The 23,612-nt window shown below is 49.5% G+C and overlaps 3 protein-coding genes across 12 annotated transcripts in view; 1 reads left to right on the top strand and 2 right to left on the bottom strand.

The window, feature by feature from the left end:
* Positions 1-1,280, bottom strand: part of TSR3 (TSR3 ribosome maturation factor) — a 2,609-nt gene extending 1,329 nt beyond the window's left edge. Inside the window, exons 1-3 of one of the 2 annotated variants that reach the window (XM_082430688.1) lie at positions 1,091-1,280; positions 771-990; positions 219-412 (exon numbers count right to left, since the gene is read on the bottom strand). In XM_082430688.1, the coding sequence (XP_082286814.1) occupies positions 219-412; positions 771-990; positions 1,091-1,202 (526 nt within the window). In that variant the 5' untranslated portion in view covers positions 1,203-1,280. The remainder of the gene's footprint in view (positions 1-218; positions 413-770; positions 991-1,090) is intronic. The other variant, XM_082430687.1, reaches the window with a different exon arrangement.
* Positions 1,280-18,942, top strand: GNPTG (N-acetylglucosamine-1-phosphate transferase subunit gamma). Its single transcript, XM_082430686.1, has 11 exons — positions 1,280-1,411; positions 1,540-1,597; positions 1,682-1,749; positions 17,522-17,576; positions 17,643-17,726; positions 17,809-17,902; positions 17,970-18,084; positions 18,170-18,252; positions 18,332-18,463; positions 18,540-18,621; positions 18,716-18,942. Exons 1-11 carry the CDS (start codon positions 1,360-1,362, stop codon positions 18,811-18,813), a joined length of 921 nt encoding a protein of 306 aa, XP_082286812.1. The 5' UTR covers positions 1,280-1,359; the 3' UTR covers positions 18,814-18,942.
* Positions 18,920-23,612, bottom strand: part of UNKL (unk like zinc finger) — a 45,055-nt gene continuing 40,362 nt past the window's right edge. For 6 of the 9 annotated variants that reach the window (XM_082430679.1, XM_082430677.1, XM_082430680.1 and 3 more), the window contains 4 exons: positions 23,163-23,390; positions 22,358-22,560; positions 22,015-22,272; positions 21,043-21,341 (listed from right to left, as the gene is read on the bottom strand). In XM_082430679.1, the coding sequence (XP_082286805.1) occupies positions 21,186-21,341; positions 22,015-22,272; positions 22,358-22,560; positions 23,163-23,390 (845 nt within the window). In that variant the 3' untranslated portion in view covers positions 21,043-21,185. Of the gene's footprint in view, positions 20,672-20,893; positions 21,342-22,010; positions 22,273-22,357; positions 22,561-23,162; positions 23,391-23,612 lie in introns of those variants that run through there. The other 3 variants (XM_082430678.1, XM_082430685.1, XM_082430681.1) reach the window with 3 other exon arrangements.

Raw genomic sequence — 23,612 nt, forward strand, 5'->3', positions numbered from 1 at the left:
CGGTGGTGCCCTGACAACGAGGGCCAAATACGAGTGCTTGTAGGCCAGTGATGTGTTTTGCCTCCACCTCAACCCGGCATGGCGAGGACTTAAGTGGGAGTTAGGATGAAACCCTGGCCACCTCCCCGTACATGGTCATGCTCCTCCTGGGACTTGCAGCAGAAAACACACTGCTGGGAGCACAGCCAGACTCCAGGCTGCCAGGCCCCGACACTCACCCAGGATGCAGAAGGTAGCAGCGAAGGCCTCCACGCAGGAGAGCCTGCAAGGCCGGCCATAGTTCACAGGGTTGGCAGCCACCAGGTGGGGCAGGATCCGCAAGTGGCTCCCTCGCATCTTCCCAAACGGAGTCTCATCCAGTCTGGCCCAGGAGCAGTCGATGACGGCGACCCCGGACCGTGCCACCAACTGTCTGCCAGGAGCAGCGTAGGGCTTGGTTCTGGGGTCAACTTGGTGCTGGCCCCACTGGGGATTCAGGGGCATCATTTCCCCATCCCAGTGACCCCCAAGGACTCTCATGGGCCAAGCTTTTGAGGCAGCTGGGGGGGGAGGTGTTCCTCGATAAAGCTCATTTATTCACTCAACAAACGTTTATTGAAACCTGCTGCATCCTGGACTCTGCCCTAGGTAATGGGGGCAAACTAGACAGATCAGTGCAAACAGGTGAGCGCTGAAAAGAAGGATGCGCCAGAGTAGGGGACTCATTAAGAAAAGAGTCCCAGGAGGCACCCCGCCCTCCCCACCCCTACACCCTGTCCTCTCCCGCCTACCTGTCTGCGGGGGACACGTACTGGGAGCCCATGGGGCTGAGCACGAGGCCGCCGAATCTGTGGCCCAGACGTAGGCAGCGCACCAGTCCCAGGCGCGCCAGCTTGCGGCCGGTGCAGCGCCGGGGGTCGCAGTGGCCCAGCTCCCACATGGCCAGAGCGCAGGGCAGCTGTGCAGGGCCCGGGACGCCCTCGTCCTCGGCCGCCTCTGGCTCCACGGACGCTACACCGGGCACAGAAGGGGACCCGGCCTCAGCCGCGGCTCCGCGACCCGACCCTGGGCCTCCGACCCCCGCCCCCGCTCCGGATCACGCCCCACTCACCGCGCAGCGCGGCGCCCACCTCCTCGGCGAAAGCCTCCAGAGAGCGGCCCGCGGGGCGCCGAGTGCGGCCACCTTCGGCCCCCGGCCCACGCACTGCCCTGCGGCGGCCCATGGCTGGGAGCAGGGACCGAGAGTCCCGCCCGCTCCCAACTTCTCAGGCAGCCCAGACGCTCCTCTGCGCAGGAGCCGGACGCCATTTCCGGTTCCGGCGTTCATGTGACAAGTGCGCTCACGTGACCACGCGCGGCGACGGCGGCGGCGGCAGCGCGATGGTGGCAGGGTTGGCGCGTTTCGTGCTGCTGCTCGGGCTCGCAACGCGCGGTTAGTGTCCGGGCTGCCGACTCCCGCGCCCCTCCACCCATGCCCAGGCCCCTGCGTCCCGGAGCCCCCTCCTCTCCGTCCCCGCGCCCCCGCCGCACGCCCGCCTCCTCACTGCCTGTTCCCCGTAGGGCCCGCGCCCGCAGGTGCCGCCAAGATGAAGGTGGTGGAAGAGCCCAACACGTTCGGGTGAGCGGCCTCGCGGGGAGCGGCGGCGGGGGGTTCCCGCGGCGGTCCGGGCCCGGTTCCCCATGACTGTGCCGCTTCTCTCAGGCTCAACAACCCGTTCCTGCCCCAGACCAGTCGCCTCCAGCCCAGGAGAGATCCTTCACCCGTGTCTGGTGAGTTCGGGGCCCTGGCCGCGGGCGTGCTGAGGGCCTGGGAGGGAGCAGGGAGCTGGCCTGGCTTCCCGACCGGTGGGCCGCGTCAGCTCTCGGGAGCCTGCTCCAGGGGGGCCAGGGAGGGAGGGAAGCCTCGGATGAGGGGCCTTGAAAGTTAGGGCCTGGAGGCTCATGTTGTCGTTTGTCAATAATTCTAAAATTATTTTTAAGTGCGCGCTAACATTCCAGACTGTGATTGTACCAAGTTGAATAGTTATCCCGGATATAGTCCTTAATTTTTTTCGCTAGAGGTGATTTCTGTTACAGTTCGGTGTTTGTCTTTCCAAATGTTTTTTATGCTTTTACAAGAAAAAATGTGTAGTTTTGTGTGTGTTTGTTTAAATTTTTTTTGTGATGTTTGCCTTTTTTTGAGCAGTACTACTATACAGGTGTGCTCACTTGCTGTTGTCGCTCACGGTGTTTCTTCACAGTGGATGTGGGTCTTCACTCTTTTCACTTGGTGTTTAGTATTCCATAGGATGGCTCTGCATTCTTTTGTTGTCTAGCAAAGTGTTGTTTATGGTTTTTGGTCACTAGAAACATTGCTGAGGAGAACATCCCTCCAGGGACTGCCTCCTTCTACCTTTCTGTGAGTGGTTTCCTGAGACAGGATCTAAGAAGTGGAACTGCTGGGTTGTTAAATGAGTATTAAATATAACAAACAAAAATCCAAGAATTTTTTTGGCTGCATTGGGTCTTCGTTGCTGTGCACGGACTTTCTCTAGTTGTGGCGATTGGGGTCTACTGTTAGTTGCAGTGCACAGGCTTCTCATTGCAGTGGCTTCTCTTGTTGCGGAGCACAGGCTCTAGGAGTGCGGGCTTCAGTAGTTGTGGCACGCGGGCTCAGTAGTTGTGGCACACAGGCTTAGTTGCTCCGTGGCATGTGGGGTCTTCCCGGACAAGGGCTCGAACCCGTGTCCCCTGCATTGGCAGGCAGATTCTTAACCACTGCACCACGAGGGAAGTCCCAAGATCTTTTTTTCTTGAATACTACCACATGTCAGAGTGTGTCTGTGCTGGGGATGTAGAAATGAACAAAACATACAGTGTCCTCATGTAGTTGACAGTCTAATGGGGGGGTAGGTAGGCCATAAACAAAAAAGTAGGTAAAATGTAGAATGCTTGATGGTGAAAAACACTCTGTAGGTATGGAAAGCAGAGAAGAGTGAGTGTTTGGGGGGGGTTGTTTTGGGGATTGCCGTTTTAAATGGGTTCAGGAAAAGACTGAGAAGTGAAATTTTGTTCAAAAGTTGAAGGGGGGCTTCCCTGGTGGCGCAGTGGTTGAGAATCTGCCTGCCAATGCAGGGGACACGGGTTCAAGCCCTTGTCTGGGAAGATCCCACATGCCACGGAGCAACTGGGCCCGTGAGCCACAATTACTGAGCCTGCGCGTCTGGAGCCTGTGCTCCGCAACAAGAGAGGCCGCGATGGTGAGAGGCCCGCGCACCGCGATGAAGAGTGGTCCCCACTTGCCGCAACTAGAGAAAGCCCTCGCACAGAAATGAAGACCCAACACAGCCAAAAATAAATAAATAAAATTTAAAAAAAAAAAAAGTTGAAGGGGAACAGGAGTAAGGGATGTGGATATCTGGGGAAGAGGGGTCTAGCAAAAGGAGTGGCCAAATAAAGGCCTTGAGCAAGGATTCCAGGGCCAGAGGTATTGGCCGCAGGGGTATGGTGAGATCAGAGATAGAGGGTACAGCTGTGAGCTTTCACGCTAAACAACTCGATTCCAGCTTTTTACTGTGAAAATATTGAATAGAAAAATGGAGCAATGTGGCTGTGAACAGCAGCATACTCTCCCCCTCAGTACAAGAGTTGACATTTTGCTTTATCTTCTTCTCGTTTTCACTTTGAAAAAAGTGAACTTTCATTTTGCTGAACCATTTGAAAGTCAGTTACAGACATCATGACGCTTTATTCCTAAATATTTACAGTATGGATCTCCCACTCCCCAAGTTAGCAGAAATTCTATAATATAACCAGTTCACATCCACATTTTCCTGTTGTCTCAGGAATGCCTTCTACAGCTGTCCCAGGACCCACCCCACACAGGAATCAGTCAAGGGGTTATGTGCCGGGCCAGTTGTCTTACAGGATGTTTGACCAGATCTGTCTGGTTTATGAGGTCATTAGCTTGTTCTGCCTTCCCTAGTATATTCTGTAAATGGCCTGGAAGCTTGATTACAGTCAGGTTAAGCAGTTTGGGCACAAATACTTTGTAGGTAGGCATCGTGTCAGAGGGCCGCAGTCGACTGCGGCTGAGTGCTGCCAGGGTCTAGCGGTGGGAGGCAGGTTTCTCCCTCTGCCCTCAGCGTGCTGTCCGTGAGCACTCCTTTGGTGCTGAGTGGACGTGCTGCCCCCGGTGGCCTCCCGGTTCAGTCTGATTGGGTAGAGGAGTGCAGAGCTCTGCTTCTCTCATGCCTTCTGCATTTATTGTTTGCCGGTGGTCTCTGGTAAAGAGAAGTGTTCCCTTTCCCCCCCTTTCTTTCTCTCTCCTTTTTGAATATCATTATTGGGTCAGATTTAAACCCTATTTTTATTGAGGTATAATTGACATGTTCAGTTTGATAAAGTTTGTAAATTGAGCACATGAATGTAATCACCACCCCCAAACAAGACTGAGAACATTTCCACCACCCAGAGGATTCCTACGTGTCCCTTTTAAATCCCCCCCACCCATCCCTTTCTGGCTCAGATTCAAACCCTATTTTTTTATTTTTTTAAATTTTATTTATTTTTGGCTGCGATGGGTCTTCGTTGCTCTGCGTGGGCTTTCTCTAGTTGCGGCGAGCGGGGGCTACTCTTCGTTGCGGTGTGTGGGCTTCTCACTGTAGTGGCTTCTCTTGTTGCGGAGCACGGGCTCTAGGTGCGCGGGCTTCAGTAGTTGTGGCTCGTGGGCCCTAGAGTGCAGGCGCAGGCTCGGTAGTTATGGCGCATGGGCTTAGTTGCTCTGCGACATGTGGGATCTTCCCGGACCAGGGATCGAACCTGTGTCCCCTCCATTGGCAGGCGGATTCTTAACCACTGCGCCACCAGGGAAGTCCCTCAAACCCTATTTTTACTGAGGTAAAATTGACATGTTCAGTTTGATAAAGTTTGTAAATTGAGCACATGCATGTAATCACCACCCCCAAACAAGACTGAGAGCATTTCCACCACCCAGACGATTCCTATGTGTCCCTTTTAAATCCCCCACCCCATCACTCTCTGGCTTCATTGCTTTAGAATAGTGTCATCCGTGCTTGGATTTCAGCTGAAGAAGTCAGCATACACTCCCACGTCTGGAGTCTTCCTCAGCATCATGTTTTTGGGATTCATCTGTGTTGTTGCATGTATCAGTGGCTTTTTCATATTGCTGAACACATACAAAAACTGAAATCCGAGTACGGTTTGTAGTCAGTTGTATAGTGCCAACGTCAATTTCCTAGTTTTGGTGATGTACTACAGTTATAAGTCTATGATTATTTCAAGGTAAAAAGCATGCACACACATGCACACACATAGATGTATTTGTGCTGGAAGAATAGATGAAACCGATGTGATTTTAAGTTTTAAATTGAAATGCAGTATTACAGGGTTTTTATTTTCCCCTTTATTTTCTTTTTTTAACTTTTTAAAATAATTTTTTTATTTTGGCTGTGTTGGGTCTTCGTTGCTGCGCGCGGGCTTTCTCTAGTTGCGGCGAGCGGGGGCTACTCTTCGTTGCGGTGCGCGGGCTTCTCATTGCAGTGTCTTCTCTCGTTGTGGAGCATGGGCTCTAGGCGCGCGGGCTTCAGTAGTTGCGGCATGCGGGCTCAGTATTTGTGGCTCACGGGCTCTAGAGCACAGGCTCAGTAGTTGTGGCACACGAGCTTAGTTGCTCCGCGGCATGTGGGATCTTCCCAGACCAGGGATCGAACCCATGTCCCCTGCATTGGCAGGCGGATTCTCAACCACTGCGCCACCGGGGAAGCCCCAATCTCATAATTTTTAATAGGTGGTTGGTTTGTCTGAGTCAGTATGGAAGGTCTGTGTGTTGTGTGTGCTTGACACACACCCACGTGTGCTTCAGTTTCCTTGAATCTATAGATGCCCTCCATTTCCTTGCAATTTATTGAGGAGACTGGGTCACTTGTTTCACACATTCTGGATTTTGTTCATTGCATTCCCGTGGTGTTTAACGTTTCTTCATCTATTAGCTGGAGTACAGTTGTGTGCCTTCACCCTGGCTGGGCCTCCAATTTCGGGAGAGCAGTGGGGAGAGGCGTCCCCCCCACCTGGCCTCGGTCTCCCATCTTCAGTTCACGGTCTGCAGAGGGGCATTTGTAGCCCTTTCGCAGGTGGAGGACCTTCCCTGCTGTTCCTGGTCGCCGAGTTTTTACCATGAATGGGTGTTGGGTTCTGTCAAATGCTTTTTTTAAACCTATCGAGAGGATGATGGATTTTCTTATTTAGGCTGTTTACATAGTGGGTAGCATTGGTGTTTGAATGTTGAGCCAACACTGTGTTCTTGGAGTAAGCTCCACTTGGGCACAGTGAATACATATGTTTTATATACTGCTGGATTTAAATTGTTAATTATTTCTGACTCTTTTCATTTCTGGAGTTTCTGTTCTTTTTCTAATTTCTATTTATCTGCTGAGATTCCCTATCTCTTTATTACCATGTTTTACTTTACACCCTGGAACATAGTTGCAATAGCTGCTTTAAAATCCTCTTCTACTTCCAACATCATCTGTGTTTGTTGGGGTCAGTCTCCTATGTTTGCCTGTTCTCTTGGGGGTGGGTCGCATTTGCCTGCTTTGTTGTATGTCTGATACTTTTGGATACACCCTTGGCCCGGCTCTCCCCTTGGGAGAATGTGGTGTGCTGAGGCAGCTGGCTGGGCGGAGCTCACCCAGGACCGACCCCCCTGCTTGGTGGTTCATGCATGCAGGGCTCAGCCAGAGAGCCGGGCAGGCTTCCCTCCCTCCACCCCCGCCATCCTTTTTGATACCACCCCACACTTTCCAGCTGCTGGGTTGGCTCCCTCTGTCCCAGATCCTATGGCCAGAGACTGGGGCGGGTTATGCCATTGCCTGCCCCAGGCGGGAACCCACAGGAATCAGTGCCCTCTTCTTCCAAGCCGGCCCCGCCTCTCAGTCCCCTCTACAGCCTCAGGCCTTCAGACGTTCTCTACAGTGGGATCTGTAGGAGACTTGGTCCCATGTTAGTGGCTGTGGCTTCTGATACCTGGTATCGTCATATGGTCATTTGCTCTATTCTACAGCACTTATATAATGGCCTGAAAACTAATATGGCATTACTGCTATTAACTCATTAACAGTACTTGTTCTTAAATCACTGAGAGTGATTCTTCTTCCGGTGAAGTGACGTTACTAATTGTGTATAGTTCAGTTCGTTTGCTTTGATTTCAGCTGTAGGGGCTTTAATGTCATCCTTTTATTTTACTTTTGAGCACATTAGCATGCCTGCGTGGTTCACATGTAAACCTTAGGACAGATACGCCCCGAGCTCTCCTTCCTACCTTGTGCTCCCTGTCCAGGGCCATTTGCTGTTTTGTTTGTTTGTTTTAAGGTATAATTGACATATTAGTTTCAGGTATACAACATAATGATTCACTGTTTGTATATTTTGCAAAATGATGGGAATAAGTCTAGTTATTCTCTGACACCACATAGTTAACAAAAACTTTTTTTCTTCTTGTGATGAAGACGTTTAAGATTTAAAAAAAAATTTTTTTTATACAGCAGGTTTTTATTACTTATCTATTTTATACATATTAGTGTATACATGTCAATCCCAATCTCCCACTTCATCCCACCACCACCGCCCACACCCCACCCCCGCTTCCCCCCTTGGTGTCCATATGTTCTCTACATCTGTGTCTCTTTTTTTTTTTTTTTTTTAATTAATTAATTTATTATTTTTGGCTGCCTTGGGTCTTCGTTGCTGTGTGCAGGCTTTCTCTAGTTGCAGCGAGTGGGGGCTACTCTTTGTTGCGGTGCGTGGGCTTCTCCTTCCAGTGGCTTCTCTTTGTTGTGGAGCACGGGCTCTAGGTGCGCGGGCTTCAGTAGTTGTGGCGCACAGGCTCCATAGTTGTGGCGCACGGGCTCTAGAGCGCAGGCTCAGTAGTTGTGGCACACAGACTTAGTTGCTCCGTGGCATGTGGGATCTTCACGGAACAGAGCTTGAACCCGTGTCCCCTGCATTGGCAGGCGGATTCTTAACCACTGCACCACCAGGGAAGTCCCGTGTGTCTCTTTTTTTTAAAAATTTATTTATTTTTGGCTGTGTTGGGTCTTTGTTGCTGTGCGCGGGCCCTCTCCAGCTGCAGCGAGCGGGGGCCACTCCTCGTTGCGGTGCATGGGCGGAGCTCACCCAGGACCGACATTGCGGTGGCCTCATTGCGGTGGCCTCTCCCGTTGCAGAGCACGGGCTCTAGACACGCAGGCTTCAGTAGTTGTGGCTCACGGGCTCCAGAGCGCAGGCTCAGCAGTCATGGTGCACGGGCCTAGTTGCTCCGTGGCATGTGGGATCCTCCCGGACCAGGGATCGAACCTGTGTCCCCTGCATTGGCAGGCAGATTCCTATCCACTGCGCCACCAGGGAAGCCGTGTGTCTCTATTTTTGCCTTGCAAACCAGTTAATCTGTAACTATTTTTCTAGATTCCACATATATGCGTTAATATACGATATTTGTTTTTTTGACTTATTTCACTCTATGACCGTCTCTAGGTCCATCCACGTCTCTACAAATGACCCAATTTCGTTCCTTTTTATGGCTGAGTAATGTTCCATTGTATGTATGTACCACATCTTCTTTATCCATTCGTCTGTCGATGGACATTTAGGTTGCTTCCATGACCTGGCTATTGTAAACAGTGCTGCAGTGAACATTGGGGTGCATGTGTCTTTTTGAATTATGGTTTTCTCTGGGTATATGCCCAGTAGTAAGATTGCTGGGTCATATGGTAATTCTATTTTTAGTTTTTTAAGGAACCTCCATACTGTTCTCCATAGTGGCTGTATCAGTTTACATTCCCACCAACAGTGCAAGAGGGTTCCCTTTTCTCCACACCCTCTTCAGCATTTGTAGATTTTCTGATGATGCCCATTCTAACCGGTGGGAGGTGATACCTCATTGTAGTTTTGATCTGCGTTTCTCTAATAATTAGTGATGTTGAGCAGCTTTTCATGTGCCTCTTGGCCATCTGTATGTCTTCTTTGGAGAGGACGTTTAAGATTTACTTTCTTAAGATGTGGTACATATATACAATGGAATACTACTCAGCTATAAAAAAAGAACGAAATAATGCCATTTGTAGCAACGTGCATGCAACTAGAGATTATCATACTAAGTGAAGTTAAGTCAGAAGGAGAAAGACAAATACCATATGATATCACTTATATGTGGAATCTAAATATGACACAAATGAACATATCTACACAACAAAAACAGACTCAGACATAGAGAACAGAGTTGTGGTTGCTAAGGGGGGGCGTTGGGGGAGAAATGGAGTGGGAGTTTGGGGTTAGCAGATGTAAGCTTTTATATATAGAATGGATAAACAACAAGGTCCTAACTGTGTAGCACAGAGAACTATATTCAATATCCTATGATAAAGCATTATGGAAAAGTATGTGTAACTGAATCACTTTGCTGTACAGCAGAAATTTAGCACAACATTGTAAATCGACTATACTTCAATTTTTAAAAAAAGATTTACTTTCTTAGCAACTTTCAGATACGCAATTCAATATTATTAACTGTAGTCACTGTGCTGTACATTATATCCTCAGGACTTATTTATTACTGGAAGTTTATATTTTTTGACCATTTTCACTCACTTTGTGTCCCCCCCAGTCCCCTGCTTCTGGCAAACACTGATCTGTTCTTTGTATCTATAAGCTTGGTGTTTTGTTTTCCACGTAAGTGAGATCATAATGTATTTGTCTTTCTCTGACATATTTCACTTAGGATAATGCCCTAAATGTCCATCCGTGTTTCAGATGGCAATTTCTTGTTTTATGGCTGAATAATACTCTGTTGTATATGTGTACCCCACCTTCTTTATCCATCAGTGGACACTTAGGTAGTTTCCATATCTTGACTATTGTAAATAATGCTGCTGTGAACAGGGGGGTGGAGATATTTTTCCGAGTTAGTGATTTTGTTTTCTTTGGATAAATACCCAGAAGTGGAATTGCTGGATTATAGGGTAGTTCTATATTTAATTTTGGTGGGAACCTCCATCCTGTTTTCCATAGTGGCCGCACCAATTTCCATTCCTGCCAACAGTGTGCAAGTTTTCCTTTTCTCCACATCCTCGCCAACACTTATTTGTCTTTTTTATAGTGGCTGTTCCGACAGGTGTGAGGTGATATCTCTTTGTGGTTTTGATTTGCATTTCCCTGATGATTAATGATGCTGAGCATCTTTTCATGTGCCTGTTGGCCATCTCTTTGTCTTCTTTGGAAAAATGTCTATTCAGACCCTCTGCCCATTTTTTAATTGGATTGTTTGTTTTTTTGCTATTGAATTGTGTGAGTTCTTTACACATTTTGGATATTACCCCCTTATGTATATGATTTGCTAGATGTTTTATCCCATTCAGTAGGTTGCCTTTCATTTTGTTGATGGTTTCCTTGGCTGTGCACACCTTTGTAGTTTGATATCGTCCCGTTTGTTTATTTTTGCTTTTGTTTGGGGAGTCAGATTTTGAAAATCATCACTGAGACTGATGTCAAAGAGCTTACCACCTATGTTTTCTTCTAGGAGTTTCATAGTTTCTGGTCTTACAGTCAACTTAAATTTTTGTGTATGGTGTAAGATAGTGGTCCAGTTTAACCAGCACTGTTTATTGAAGAGACTATCCTTTCCTCATTGTATATCCTTGGCTTCTTTGTTGTAAATTAATTGACTGTATATGTGTGGCTTTATTTCTGGACTCTGTTTTTATGCCAGTGCCATACTGCCTTGACTCTTTGTATGTATATATGTATGTATTTATCTGGCTGCATTGGGTCTTCGCTGCTGCACGTGGGCTTTCTCTAGTTGCAGCGAGCGGGGGCTACTCTTTGTTGCGGTGCGCGGGCTTCTCATGGCAGTGGCTTCTCTTGTTGCGAAGCACGGGCTCTAGGCATGCAGGCTCAGTAGTTGTGGTGCATGGGCTTAGTTGCTCCGAGGCATGTGGGATCTTCCCAGACTAGGGATCGAACCTGTGGCCCTTGCATTGGCAGGCGGATTCTTAACTACTGTACCACCAGGGAAGTCCCATACTGCCTTGATTCTGTTTGTTGTTATTTTATGTTTAGTCTTCTGGTGTTTCTTTTTGCTAATATAAGAAAATATGAATTGCCCTCTTTTTACTGTGGTAAAATATACATAAAATTTACCATTTTAACCATTATTAGATGTTCAGTTAAGAGGCATTAAACACATCCATATTGTTGGGCAAACATCACCTCTATCATCCCCAGAACTTTTTCATCTTCCCAAACTGAACCTCTGTCCCCATTAAACAACTCCGCACCCCTCCCAGCCTCTGGCCCCTGACATTCTACTTTCTGTTTCTGTGAACTTAATGACTCTAGATCCCTGCTGTGGTCACTGTGTGTACACAGGTTGAAATTCACAGGTTGAAATCATAACTGAAAAAGATGATGGTGTTAGGAGTTGAGGTCTTTGGAAGATGCTTGAGTCTTGAGGGTGGAGCCCTCAAGAATGGGATTGATGCCCTTATAATATATAAAGAGGCTCCAGAGATCCCTAGGCCCTTCTACCATGTGAAGACACAGCGAGAAGGCACCCTCTGTGAACTAGAACTCGACTGTGCTGGTGCCCTGATCTTGGGCTTCAAACCCCCACAGAACTGTGAAAAATAAATTTCTGTAGTTGTAAAATTACCCAGTGGTATTTTGTTATAGCAGCTCGAATGAACTAAGTACCTCATGTAAGTGGAATCATATAATTCTTGTCCTTTTGTGACTGGCGTATTTCACTTAGCAGAGTATCTTGAAGGTTCATTTATGTGGCAGGATTTCCTTCCTTTTTAAGGCTGAATAATATTCCATTGCACATATGTACTACATTCTGCTTATTCATCTGTCAGTGTACACTTGGGTTGGTTTTACTTTTTGGTTACTGTGAATAATGCTGATCTGAACATGGGTGTGCAGCATCTGAGTTCCTGCTTTCAGTTCACATACCCAGGAGTCGATTTGCTGTATCCTGTAAATCTACATTTAAGCTTTATGAGGAACCACCAAACTGTTTTCAACAGCGCTGCACCGTATTACATTCCCGCCAACAGTGCACAAAGGTTTCAATTTCTCCACATCCTCACCAACATTTATTCTTTTCTGTGTTGTTGTTGTTGTTGTTGTTGGATAGTAGCCATCCTAATGGATGTGAGGTGATATCTCATTGTGGATTTTATTTGTATTTACTTGTTTTTTACTTCTTCAGAAAAATGTCTAGTAATCCTTGGTCCATTTTTTAATTGGGTTGTTTGGGGCGTTGCTGTTGCTGTTAATAGGAGTTCTTTGTATGTTCTGGATATTACCCTTGTTAGAAATGTGATTTGCAAATACTTTCTCACTTTCTGTAGGTTGTCTTTCAACACTTCCTTGCAAAGTTTTAAATTCTGAAGTCCCATTTATCTAGTTTTCCTTTTGGTGCCTTTGCCTTTGATGTCATATCCAAGAAATCATTTCCAAAGCACAAAGCCAATGTCAAAGATTTCCCCTTATGATTTGTACTTTCAGCCTCTGATCCATTTTAAGTTAATTTCTGTACATGGTGTGAGGTAAGGGTCCAGTTTCATTCCTGTGCATATGAACATGCAGCTTCCCGACTCCATTTGTTGAGAAGTCTGTCCTTTCCCCCACTGAATGGTTTCAGCACCCTGACAGATCCTTTGAGCATATATTCAAGGGTTTGTTTCTGGGCTCTCTGTTCTGTTTCATTGGTCTACACGTCTGTCTTTCTACTGATACTGCACTGGTTTAATTACTGTAGCTTTGAAGTAAGCTTTGTGGGGTTTTTTGGGTTTTGTTTTGTTTTGTTTTGTTTTTTTTGACGGTGTTGTGCGTCTTGTGGGATCTTAGTTCCTCAACCAGGGATCAAACCTGGGACCCTGGCAGTGGGAGCACCAAGTCCTAACCACTAGACCACCAGGGAATTCCCCTTGAAGTAAGCTTTGAAATCACTAATTGTGAGTCCTTCAACTTTTCTATTTCAATATAGTTTTGACTATTTGGGGTCCTTTGGGAATCCATCTTTGTTGCTGCATGTGGGATCTTCATTGTGGCATGTGGGATCTAGTTCCCTGACCAGGGATCGAACCTGGGCTCCCTGCCTTGGGAGCGCAGAGTCTTAACCACTGGACCACCAGGGAAATCCCTGGAATTGTTTCATTGAATTTCCTTTTTGTGTTGTCTGTTGGGTTGTTGTATAGAAACACAACTGGTTTTTAGTGTCACTTCTGTATCCTACAACTTTGCTGAATTTAGTAGCTCTAATAGATTTCTGTGGACTCTTTAGGATTTTCTATATATATGATCATGTCATCTGCAAACACCACATTGTAATTTTACTTCTTCCTTCCTAATTAGGATGCCTTTCCTTTTTTTTGCCTAATTGCTCTGGCTAGAACCTCCAGTACAATGTCGAATAGTGAATAGCAGGGCTGAGAGCTTCCTTGTGTTGTTCCCGCTTTTGGGAGGAAAGCTTTTTCAGTCTTTCACCGTTCAGTAAGATATTCACTGTGGGTTTTGCATATATGGCCTTTATTGCGTTGAGGAAGTTTCCTCCTAATCCTCCTTTGTTGAGTGTTTTCATCATGAAACAGTGTTGAATTTTGATAGGTGCTTTTTTCTGCAACAATTTGGATGATAATTCCCCCCCCCTTTATTCTGTTAATGGGGTGTATTACATTAAAAAAAAACTTTTTTTTTAAACCATCCTTACATTCCAGGAACAAACCCCACTTCTTCACACTGTAGAATCCTTTTAATGTGCTGCTGATTTCAGTTTGCCAGTATTTTGTTCAGGATTTTTGCACTGACATTCACAAGGGATGTTGACGTCTGTAGTTTTCCTTTCTCGTCAGGTATCTTTTTGGCTTTGGTATCAGGGGAATGCTGGCCTCATAGAACTGAGTCAAGAGGTGTTCCCCCTTCTTCAATTTTCATAGTATTTTCTTGTAATCCTTTTTATTTCTGTAAAATTGGTAGTAATGTCCCTCCTTTTGTTTATGATTTTAGTAATTTGAATTTTTTTTAAATTAATTATTTTGGGCCATGTTGGGTCTTTGTTGCTGCACACGGGCTTTCTATAGTTGCAGCAAGTGGGGCTACTCTTCGTTGTGGTGTGTGGGCTTCTCATTGTGGTGGCTTCTCTTGTCACAGAGCATGGGCTCTAGGCACGCAGGCTTGCCTCAGTAGTTGTGGCTCATGGACTCTAGAGCGCAGGCTCAGTAGTTGTGGCACACGGGCTTAGTTGCTCCGCAGCATGTGGGATCTTCCCGGACCAGGGCTCGAACCCATGTCTCTTGCATTGGGAGGCAGATTTTTAACCACTGCCCCACCAGGGAAGCCCATCTTCTTTTTTGTTACAGTAAATCTAGTTTAAAGGTTTGTTGATTTTGTTGATCTTTTCAAAGAACCAACTTCTGGTTTTACTGATTTTTCTTTGTTTTATTTATCTCTGCTTTAATCTTTATTTTCTTCCTTTTGCTTGCTAGTTTTTTGGGGTTTTTTTGTTGTTTTTTTTTTTTTGCTGTGCCATGCAGCATGTGGGATCTTAGTTCCCCAACCAGGGATTGAACCCACACCCCCTGCATTGGAAGTGTGGAGTCTTAACCACTGGACCGCCAGGGAAGTCCAGCTTGCTAGCTTTCTTTTTCTAGTTTCTTAAAGTGTAAAAGTTAGGTTATTGATTTGAGATCTTGTTTTGAATATGTTTACAGCTGTTAATTTCCCTCTTAGCATTGCTTTCACTGTTATCTGATAATTTTTGGTACCTTGTATTTAGAAAATATTTTGAAACAAAAACAAGTTTCCCTTGTGAATTCTTTGAGCCATTGGTTCTTTAAGATTGTGTTAATTTCCATATGTTTGTGGATTTCCCACATTGCTTTTGCTATTGATTTCTGGTTTCCATTGTGTTCAGAAAAGAAACTATGATTTCAGTCTTTTTAAGTTTATTAAGTGGCCTAACATATGGTGTGTCCTGGAGAATGTTCCACGTACACTTAAAAAATGTAATTTCTGCTGTTGTTGGGTGGGTTATTCTGTATATGTCGATTAGGTCTGGTGGTTTTAGGGTTGTTCAGGTCCTCTGTGTCCTTTCAAGTGGGGTGTTGAATGTCCAAGGATTGTAGAACTGCCTGTTTCTCCCTTCAGTTTTCAATGCTTGCTTTGTTTTCGAGCTCTGGTGTTTGGTGCCCATATGTTTGTAATTGTTATAATCTTGGTGAATGGACCTTTTTATCAATGAATAATGTCTTTCTTTATCTCCTTTAACAGTGTTTGACTGATAATCTTTTTTTTTCTTTTTTGGCTGCATCGGGTCTGTCAGGCCACAGTTGCGGCAGGGATCTTCATTTCGGCATGCGGGATCTTTTGTTGCAGCGAGTGGGCTCTTTGTTGCAGCGCAGGCCTCTCTCTAGTTGTGGTGCGTGAGCTATCTAGTTGTGGTGCACAGGCTCAGTAGTTGCGGCACGCAGGCTTAGTTGCCCCGAGGCATGGGGGATCTTAGTTCTCTGACCAGGGATCGAACTCGCGTCCCCTGCATTGGAAGGCGGATTCCTAACCACTGGACCAGCAGGGAAGTCCCTGAAAGTCTGTTTTGTCTGATATTAGTGTGGCCATCCCTGCTCTCTCATTATTTGCATATGTTTTTCCATCCTTTCACTTTCAGCCTGCTTGTGTCTTTGATTTTAAATGCGTCTCTTACAAACAGTATATATAGTTGGATCACATTTTTTTTACCCATTTGGCCAATCTGTGCCTTTTGAATGGGAGAGTTTAATCTGTTTACATTTAAAGTAGTCATTGATAAGGAAGGATTTAGAGGAAACAAAACAGCAAAATTTGTCTTATAGTTTTTTTGTCCCTCATTCCCTCCATTCCTTTTTGTTGACTTCTAAGTGACGTGTTTTGACGTCCTTTTTACTTTTGTGTATTATTCTGTGTAGCTGTTTCCTCTACGGTTGCCAGGGGATTACATACAATCATAAAGCCATTAAGTCTAATTTGTACGTGACTGAAATTGGTATAAATTCAAAGACTTCTCCTGTACAGCTCTGTCCCTCCCCCAACTTTGTTATTGATTTCAGAAATTACCTCTTTAAATGTAATTTGTAATTATTTTTATGCATCTTTTTAAACCCTGTAGATTTGCAGGTCAGAATCACATACTGCTTTGGGTTTGCCAGTGTATTTGCCTTTACTGGAAGGACTCCCTCCAGGGCACGCCTCGTGGTAACGAAGTCCCTCAGCTTTTGTTTATCTGGGAGTGTCTTGATTTTGCCCTCATTTTTGGAGGATAGTTTCCTGGATGTAGACTCCTCAGTCGACAGTTTTTTCTTCCATCCCACAGCTTTCTGGCCTCTGGAGTGTGGCAGAGAAATGGGCGGATAATCTTATTAAGGATCCCTTGATGTGATGAGTCACTTCTTGCTGCTTTGGACTTGGTTTTTGACAGTTTTCTTTTGTGTCTTGGTGTGGGTCTCTCTGAGTTTATTGTACTTGGAGTTCAGTGAGCTGCTTGGATGTGTAGATGCATGTGTTTTGTCAAGTTGGGAGAGTCATTTCCTCAGATACTCTCTCTGCCCCTCTCCTCCTTCAGGGACTCCCACTGTGTGTCCTGCCGTCTCTTCACTGGTTCTTTTCTCTGCTCAAAATCTGTTAACCCCTTTTGTGGATTTATTTCAGTTGTATTTTTCAGCTCCAGATTTTTTTGGTTCCTTTCGATACTGTTTCTTTCTGCCTACATGTCATTTGCCTGATATACTTTAGTTCTTTGCGTTTCCCTCCAGGTCCTTAAGCATATTTCAGACATGTGTTTAACTGAAGTCTTCTATCAGTCCAGTGTCTGGGCTTCTCCCAGGTGGTTCTGTTGGGTTTTCCTTTGAAGAGGCTGCGGTTTCTTTGCAGCCTGGCCCCGTGCTGGGGCGGCCTTCACCACCAGGCTGGGTGTGTTCGGAGTCTAGGGGCAGCTGTGTGCAGGCTGCTCCTGGATGTCTTTGGTTCTCCAAGAGTCTCACCCCAGCTCCTCCTCAGGTCCTGGATGTCCTGTTGTGTGTGTCCAACCATAACCCCTTGCCCCCCTGCAGCCTTCATGAGCAGCTCCCTTTCCTGCCTGGTGATCTGAGTTGGGCAAAACAGAGACCAGTCCTCCCGGCAGCCCCCAGCTAGGCTGGGATGTTGCAGATGAGGTCAGCCTGCTCCTCACGACCACGCTGGGGTGGTGGCTTTGCTGCGTGGTGCTCACTTGGTTGCTGTAGGCCTGATTTCCAGAACTGGGTTAGCTCAGCTGGTTTGTAGGGGTTCACTTGATGTTTTCACAGGGATATGAGCTTGGAGCTTCCTAGTCTGGTACTTTGCTGATGTTGCTCCAACTCTTTTGCTCCAGTTTTAAAGTTTAAACCACTGGATCTTTTCCTAAATGGCCCTGGTTCTGTGGGTTTCTGCACGCCTGCTCTTCGCACCACGCTCAGCGGGCCGTGCTCTCCCCTTTCAGGGCCCGTGCATCTCTCCAGACTTTCTGGCAAGTGCTTCAGCCTGGTGGAGTCCACGTGAGTGAGGGCAGGGGTAGGCGTGGCCAGGGCCTGGGACCCCCCCTGACAGCGCTGTGCCCCCAGGTACAAGTACGAGCTCTGCCCGTTCCACAACGTGACGCAGCACGAGCAGACCTTCCGCTGGAACGCGTACAGTGGGATCCTCGGGTGAGCGGCGCTGGGGGTGGCTGCGGCTCCACCTGTCCACTGTCCCCCCCACCACAGCCTCACCCACTCTGCTCCTCCCCAGCATCTGGCATGAGTGGGAAATCGCCAACAACACCTTCAGGGGCATGTGGATGAGGGACGGTGACTCTTGCCACTCCCGGAGCCGGCAGAGCAAGGTGAGCTGGGCGGGAGGGTGGGATTGGGGCCCGCTCCCCCCACCCACTCACCAGGGTTTCCCCCCAGGTGGAGCTCACCTGTGGCAAAACCAACCGGTTGGCCCACGTGTCTGAGCCAAGCACCTGTGTCTACGCACTGACGTTCGAGACGCCCCTCGTCTGCCACCCCCACTCCTTGTTAGGTGGGCACCGGGGCCGGTGGGGGGGCACTGGGGGGCGTTGGGGGCAGAGGGGCTCAGCTCAGTCTGGTTTCTGTTGGATTCTCAGTGTACCCGGCCCTGCCCATGGCCCTGCAGCAGAGGTGGGACCGGGTGGAGCAGGACCTGGTGGATGAGCTGATCACGTCCCAGGTGAGCGACAGGGCGGGCGCCGCCTGGGCGGGGAGCAGTGCAGCTGCAGCAGTGCTCCCTCCTCGTCCTCCACCTGCAGGGCTACGAGAAGTCGCTCAGGGCGATATTTGAGGATGCTGGTTATTTAAAGACTCCAGAACAAAGTGAATCGGTGCAGCAGGAAGGAGGTGCCAAGGGCCTGGTGTTTCAAACGCTGGAGAGCTGTAACGAGGTACAGACGGTGCTCCCAGGCCTGGGACTGGCCTCCCACCAAGGGCCTGACTGCTCCCTTTCAACTCCTGTTCTAGGCACATAAAGCCCTGTCAAAGGAGATGAAAAGACTTAAAAGCATACTGACCCAGCACAGCCTCCCCTACGTTAAGCCTGCAGGTCAGCTGTGCCCGGGGGTTGGGGCTGAGCCCACCTTGGGACCTGCCGCCCTGCAGGTCAGGTCCTGACCTCCTGCTGCCTGGTGTTTTGGCAGAAACTTCCAGCTCTGAGCACTTGGGTCCCAGGACACCCACGGACAAGACAGCAGAGCTGCTACGAGGCGACCCTGGACTGCGTGGGAACACCCTGTGATCTGGGGCAGGAGGAGCAGGGCGACAGGTCTCAGCCAGAGGACACCTTCCTCTGTTCCTTCTGTGCCAGCAGGCTCTCGGGGTTGTGCGCAAAGATGCAGACAAAATAAAGATTCAAAGTTTTAATTAATTTCCCTACTGATAAAAATAATTCCATGAATTCTGTAAACCATTGCATAAATGCTATAGTGTAAAAAAATTTGAACAAGTGTTAACTTTAAACAGTTCACTACACGTAAATGATTATGCATTATAAATACTACCTTCTGGGTTAAGAAAATTCCATTCCAATAACATTCTCCTCTAAATACTCAAAACAGACATACAGATTGGGGCTTCCATAAATTAATCCACATGAAGCATCCACACTGAGTCGTGGTCTTCTGCTGACCACAGTTACACAAATGGTGTGACAATGTAACATCACCGCTAATACTGAACACTCAGGAGCTGACAGATTCGGCAACAAGAACGGCCTCGCCGAGCACCACGCAGCTTCAGCTGCTACACCCAGCGCCCCCCTTCATCACCCAAGTGCGGGGCGGTGACACCCTGAGATGCCGAGCCTGGCCGAGCCCAGCATGGGTGGCCCCCTCAGAAAACCAGGGCCACCGCAGCCAGGCAGCAGGGGTGGGAGGGCCCCGAGGTAGCCCCAGGAGCTCCACTCTGGGTGGTTCTTTGGTCTTCCCACCGCACACCTGTCCTCAGAGCCAGCGAGTGCCTGGGAGGGGGCGCCTCCACCCCCCCGAACCCCACAGAAAGAACTGACCGGAATAGCTTATAAATACACCTAAAGCTTAATTGTTCTTGTTTATAATTTGAAAATATCTAGGCTAGATGTCAATAACAAACATTGTCCTGTTTTCCCCCCAAAAGCCCAAAGGCCTGAAATGGGAAACAAGTGCATAAATATTAATAAAATAAAAAATTTTAAACAGTGATAACAGTAGCACAAAATATACGTAATTTCTAAGAGCTAATCATTATCAGTATAATTAGAAACAAAGTAGATTTACTACAACCAAGTCATATAGTTACCTTTAGCAGCGGGCGAGCTGCACGATGCCATGGACCCACCTTAAAAAATGACAGCTTTCCTATCAGTTTGTCTTATGTTAAAAAAAAAGGTCTTAAACTTCTCACTATAGTAAATACATTCTAATTTGGTCACTGATAAAAATTTTTACCTAGTCACCTTGCACTTAAAAAATGCTATATAAAGTCTTTGGCACAGCCCCAAGCAGGGGGCATCCCGTCCCTTCCGGGCCAGGGCCCAGCCCCTGCTCCACGCCTGGCGGCAGACTCTGGGAAGATTCTCATGCCAATCTGGATCTGCCACGAGCAAAGTCTGGATCAACTACAGACAGGTTTTACTTCCTCCCAGATTCCTAGGGAAAGTGACCCAATGCAGACAGAACAGACTAAAGCCGGCACTAAAATCTGACCCGTTCCCAGCAGCCTTTCTGCCACCCCGCCCCCGCACGGCGGCCGGGTCCTCCCCAACCCCATGGTCCCTGGAACATAACACCTGGACAAACAGATCCGGTGCAGTGTCGCCCTGGAGGCTGGCTAGGGTCTCCCACATGGGTGGAGAGAGGCTCCAGACAGGACGCCCGCCAGCAAGCTCTGGGAAGGGGGAGCACCACACGGCTCTGCACAGTCAGTGTGACGCCCGCCCCGTCGGGTCCCCCACCCCACTGCCCTGCTCACTGTCACCGCGCTGACCAAGTCCAGGGGAGAAAGGACAGCACGCAGCTCCTTGGCTTTCCTAGGCGCAGGCACTTGAGCGGGAGGCCGCAGGCGCGGGGCGCTGTCACTGACGCTCCAGTTAATGTGCACGTGTTCAGGAAATGAGTTCCCTTCATAAAATTAAAAACATCTACATGTATATGTGTCTCTCAATAATCACTCTGCTATAAATACTATTAGTTTGCACTTAATTTGGAAACTGTAAAAATCCTAGGCATTTCTCACTACTAGATAAATGCTCACTTCATAAGTACTAATTTCAGATACGAAACCTAATGTGTTTACCGTACTATGGATTAACAATAGACCGATAGGAAATACTCTGTTCACAGTACACGTATAAAGCTTCATATTACCGCATATTAAAAACATGAACCTCAAAGCAGCTTATAGCAACTCGGAACGTCTGCCTAAACTCTTCCGTCTACAAAGTGCTTCTCGGGACGTGAACTCCCAGGATCCGGTCACAGTGGCATCAGGACCACAAACCCCGCAGAGTCACCCTGCCCGCCGAGCCCCATGGGGCCTTCAGGGTCTGTGAGGAGAGTACGAGACCGTGGGTGGTCTGTTTGGGGCTGGGGTCCCGACGTCGGTGGCACCAGGAGGCGGGCGACAAGGCGGCCGTCACCAGGGCAGGGGCTGGCCCGCGCAGTAGGGGCACTCGGGTGCGCTGGCCGCACACGGCTCGCAGAGCACACGATGCTGGCAGGGCCGCAGGACAGCGCTGCGGGCCCGCTCCCCGCACACCCCGCACTGCTTCGCTCGCAGCTGGAAGATCACCTGCGGGGGAGACGCAGTCAGGGGGTACCCCGCCCCCACCCAGGCTGGGCCCAGGGTCAGGGTGGGGTGGACTCCCCTGCTGGGGGCCACCCAGGAACGAAAAGATGGGGTGGGAGAGGCTTCACCAAGAGACCCTTGGGTGGGGACGGGCTCCCAGGGCCAGAGCCACCACATGGTGTGGGAAGGGTAGCCAGGCAGGTGGCCACACGGAGGGGCCGGGTCAGGATGGACCCCGACTTGGGACCCATCCTCCGGACGACAGCAGCCAAAACCTGGATGGTGGCGCCTTGGAGACGGATGAGAGGTGTGCATCCCAGGGGCCTGGTCCATGAGCCGGGGTTGGGGGGACGGTGTGTGAGAGGCAGGGCTGTGGAGCCTTCCCAATGCCCCAGGTTCTAACAAAATGCCCAGGTGTGGAAGGATTTTCCCAGTAAGCTGAGGGCAGCGGCTTTCACACTACATCAGGCAAGGGGGTGACCAGGGACCCTGGAGGGCGACCCAGGGAGGTGCCCCAGACAACACCAGAGCTCCAGCCGCATGAGGTGATGTGGCCCCTGTCCACGAGGGCACAGCCGCCAAGAGGAGAGGTGGGAGTGGACGGAAGCTGCTCGGCCGGCTCCCCACCACCTCCATGCACCCCCTCCAGTGCCTTGAAAACGAGACCCGGACTCACCCCATCCACTGCTTCCAAATCGAGGCGCAGCTGACTCTGCAGCGAATGCAGCTTCGGCAGGGGGATGGCGCCGATGTCGCCGCAGCCGCGCAGGCCAGGGAGCGCGGAGGCCAAGCCCCGGCCCTCCAGCTCCTCCTGCAGCCGTCGGAACTGGGCCTCCACCTCCTCCTTCTTCTGCAGCGCCAGCTGCCGGGCGCTGTCGGCCGCGAGCGCCCGCTCCTTGGCCTCCTTGGCCTCCCGCTGCCACGCGTCACAGGCCTGAAACCCAGGGGCTGCAGTGATGGGGCCAGCAGCCGCCACACGCGCCCCTCTCACCTGCGCAGCAGCCCCTCCCCACGCTCACCTGCTTCACCTGTTGCCAGGACTCCTCCCACTGCCGGATCTTCCTCTTGGCCTCGTCCAGCTGCCGCCTGACCCGGGCCAGCTCGGCACTGTTTGGACTCGCGCCTGAAGAGGCCGTGGGGCCAGCATTCAGGATGGGGGACGGGCTGGGAGAGAAGCTGCCAGAGACAAAGTCCCAGATGCTGCCGGGGACGCCATTCAAGCCTGGGTGTGGAGGAGCCGGATGTCAGCCTGCTTGTGCTGGGACCTCACAAGCATCTCCCCGGCAAGCTCTGGGGACCCGGATCTCTCCACCAGCAAAGGAAACAAATCCGTTTCTGTGGCTGCATCGTGGGGGCAGCAGTGCTCAGACTCTCATCCCAGAACCCTTTACGCACTTAGAATCTGGAGGACCCCAAAGGGTTTTTGTTTGCATGGGTGACATCCATTGACATACATGTGTCATTAGAAATTAAAATAGATACTTTAAAATATCAACTCTTTTAAAACAAAACAGATCGCATAAGATAACATTTTTCAAGGAAAGAAATTTAAATCAAGTTTCCTGTTTTTGCAAATCCGTCTGGTTCTGAGCTTGGTCTCTGGCGATGTCACACCCCCGCAGCCTGCGGGTGAGGCAGGTCTCGCCGTGGTGGTGTCACGAGAGCGGCTCGGGGTCCCAGGCACACTGACACCCCCACAGAGGTTCAGGTGCAAACCCCAGGCCCCCTGCCCAGGGCACCTTCCGCCGAGCAGCAGACACCGGGGATGGGATGGGCCGCACTGTGGCCGCCTCCCGCACCTGGAGCCCCAAGAGCCCCGCTCACCGAAGGAGTTGTAGGACGGGGCTGGGGGGCCCAGCGCTCGGGGCTCCGACTTGAGGGCTGGCGGCTGCTGGGGGGGCGTCATGGCTGAGGAGACGAGTGGCCCCGACAGGGACTGGGAGAAGGAGCCGAGTGGGGAGGCGGACAGGGACGACGAGGACTGCAGGGACGGGGAGCGGGGCAGGCAGCCTGGGATGGCCACGGGCGCCGAGCCCCCCAGCGACCGCTGACCTGCGTGGGGCGGAGGGGCCAGGTTAGCGAGGGGCGGAGCGAGATCCTCTGCCCCAGGAATCCCCCAGCACCGCTCCGAGCTGATGGAGCGGGTGGACACCGGGGGTGGGAGCGCTGGGGGGACCCCCACCCAGGGAGGTGTGGCTGCACCCCTCACTGCTCAGACACCCACTAGGCCCTGCCCAGCCGACCTGTCCATGGGCATGGTGGTCCCAGTACTTT

The sequence above is a fragment of the Balaenoptera physalus genome (assembly GCF_965194825.1).
Source record: "Balaenoptera physalus genome assembly, chromosome: 16".
NCBI classification, from domain to species: Eukaryota; Metazoa; Chordata; class Mammalia; order Artiodactyla; family Balaenopteridae; genus Balaenoptera; species Balaenoptera physalus.

Bases quoted from the DNA above. Each gene is read 5' to 3' on its own strand.
- GNPTG (XM_082430686.1), top strand. From the start codon at position 1,360: ATGGTGGCAGGGTTGGCGCGTTTCGTGCTGCTGCTCGGGCTCGCAACG. The intron at 1,750-17,521 runs GTGAGTTCGGGG...CTCCCCTTTCAG, and splicing joins AGATCCTTCACCCGTGTCTG to GGCCCGTGCATCTCTCCAGA. The intron at 18,085-18,169 runs GTGGGCACCGGG...TTGGATTCTCAG, and splicing joins CCACCCCCACTCCTTGTTAG to TGTACCCGGCCCTGCCCATG.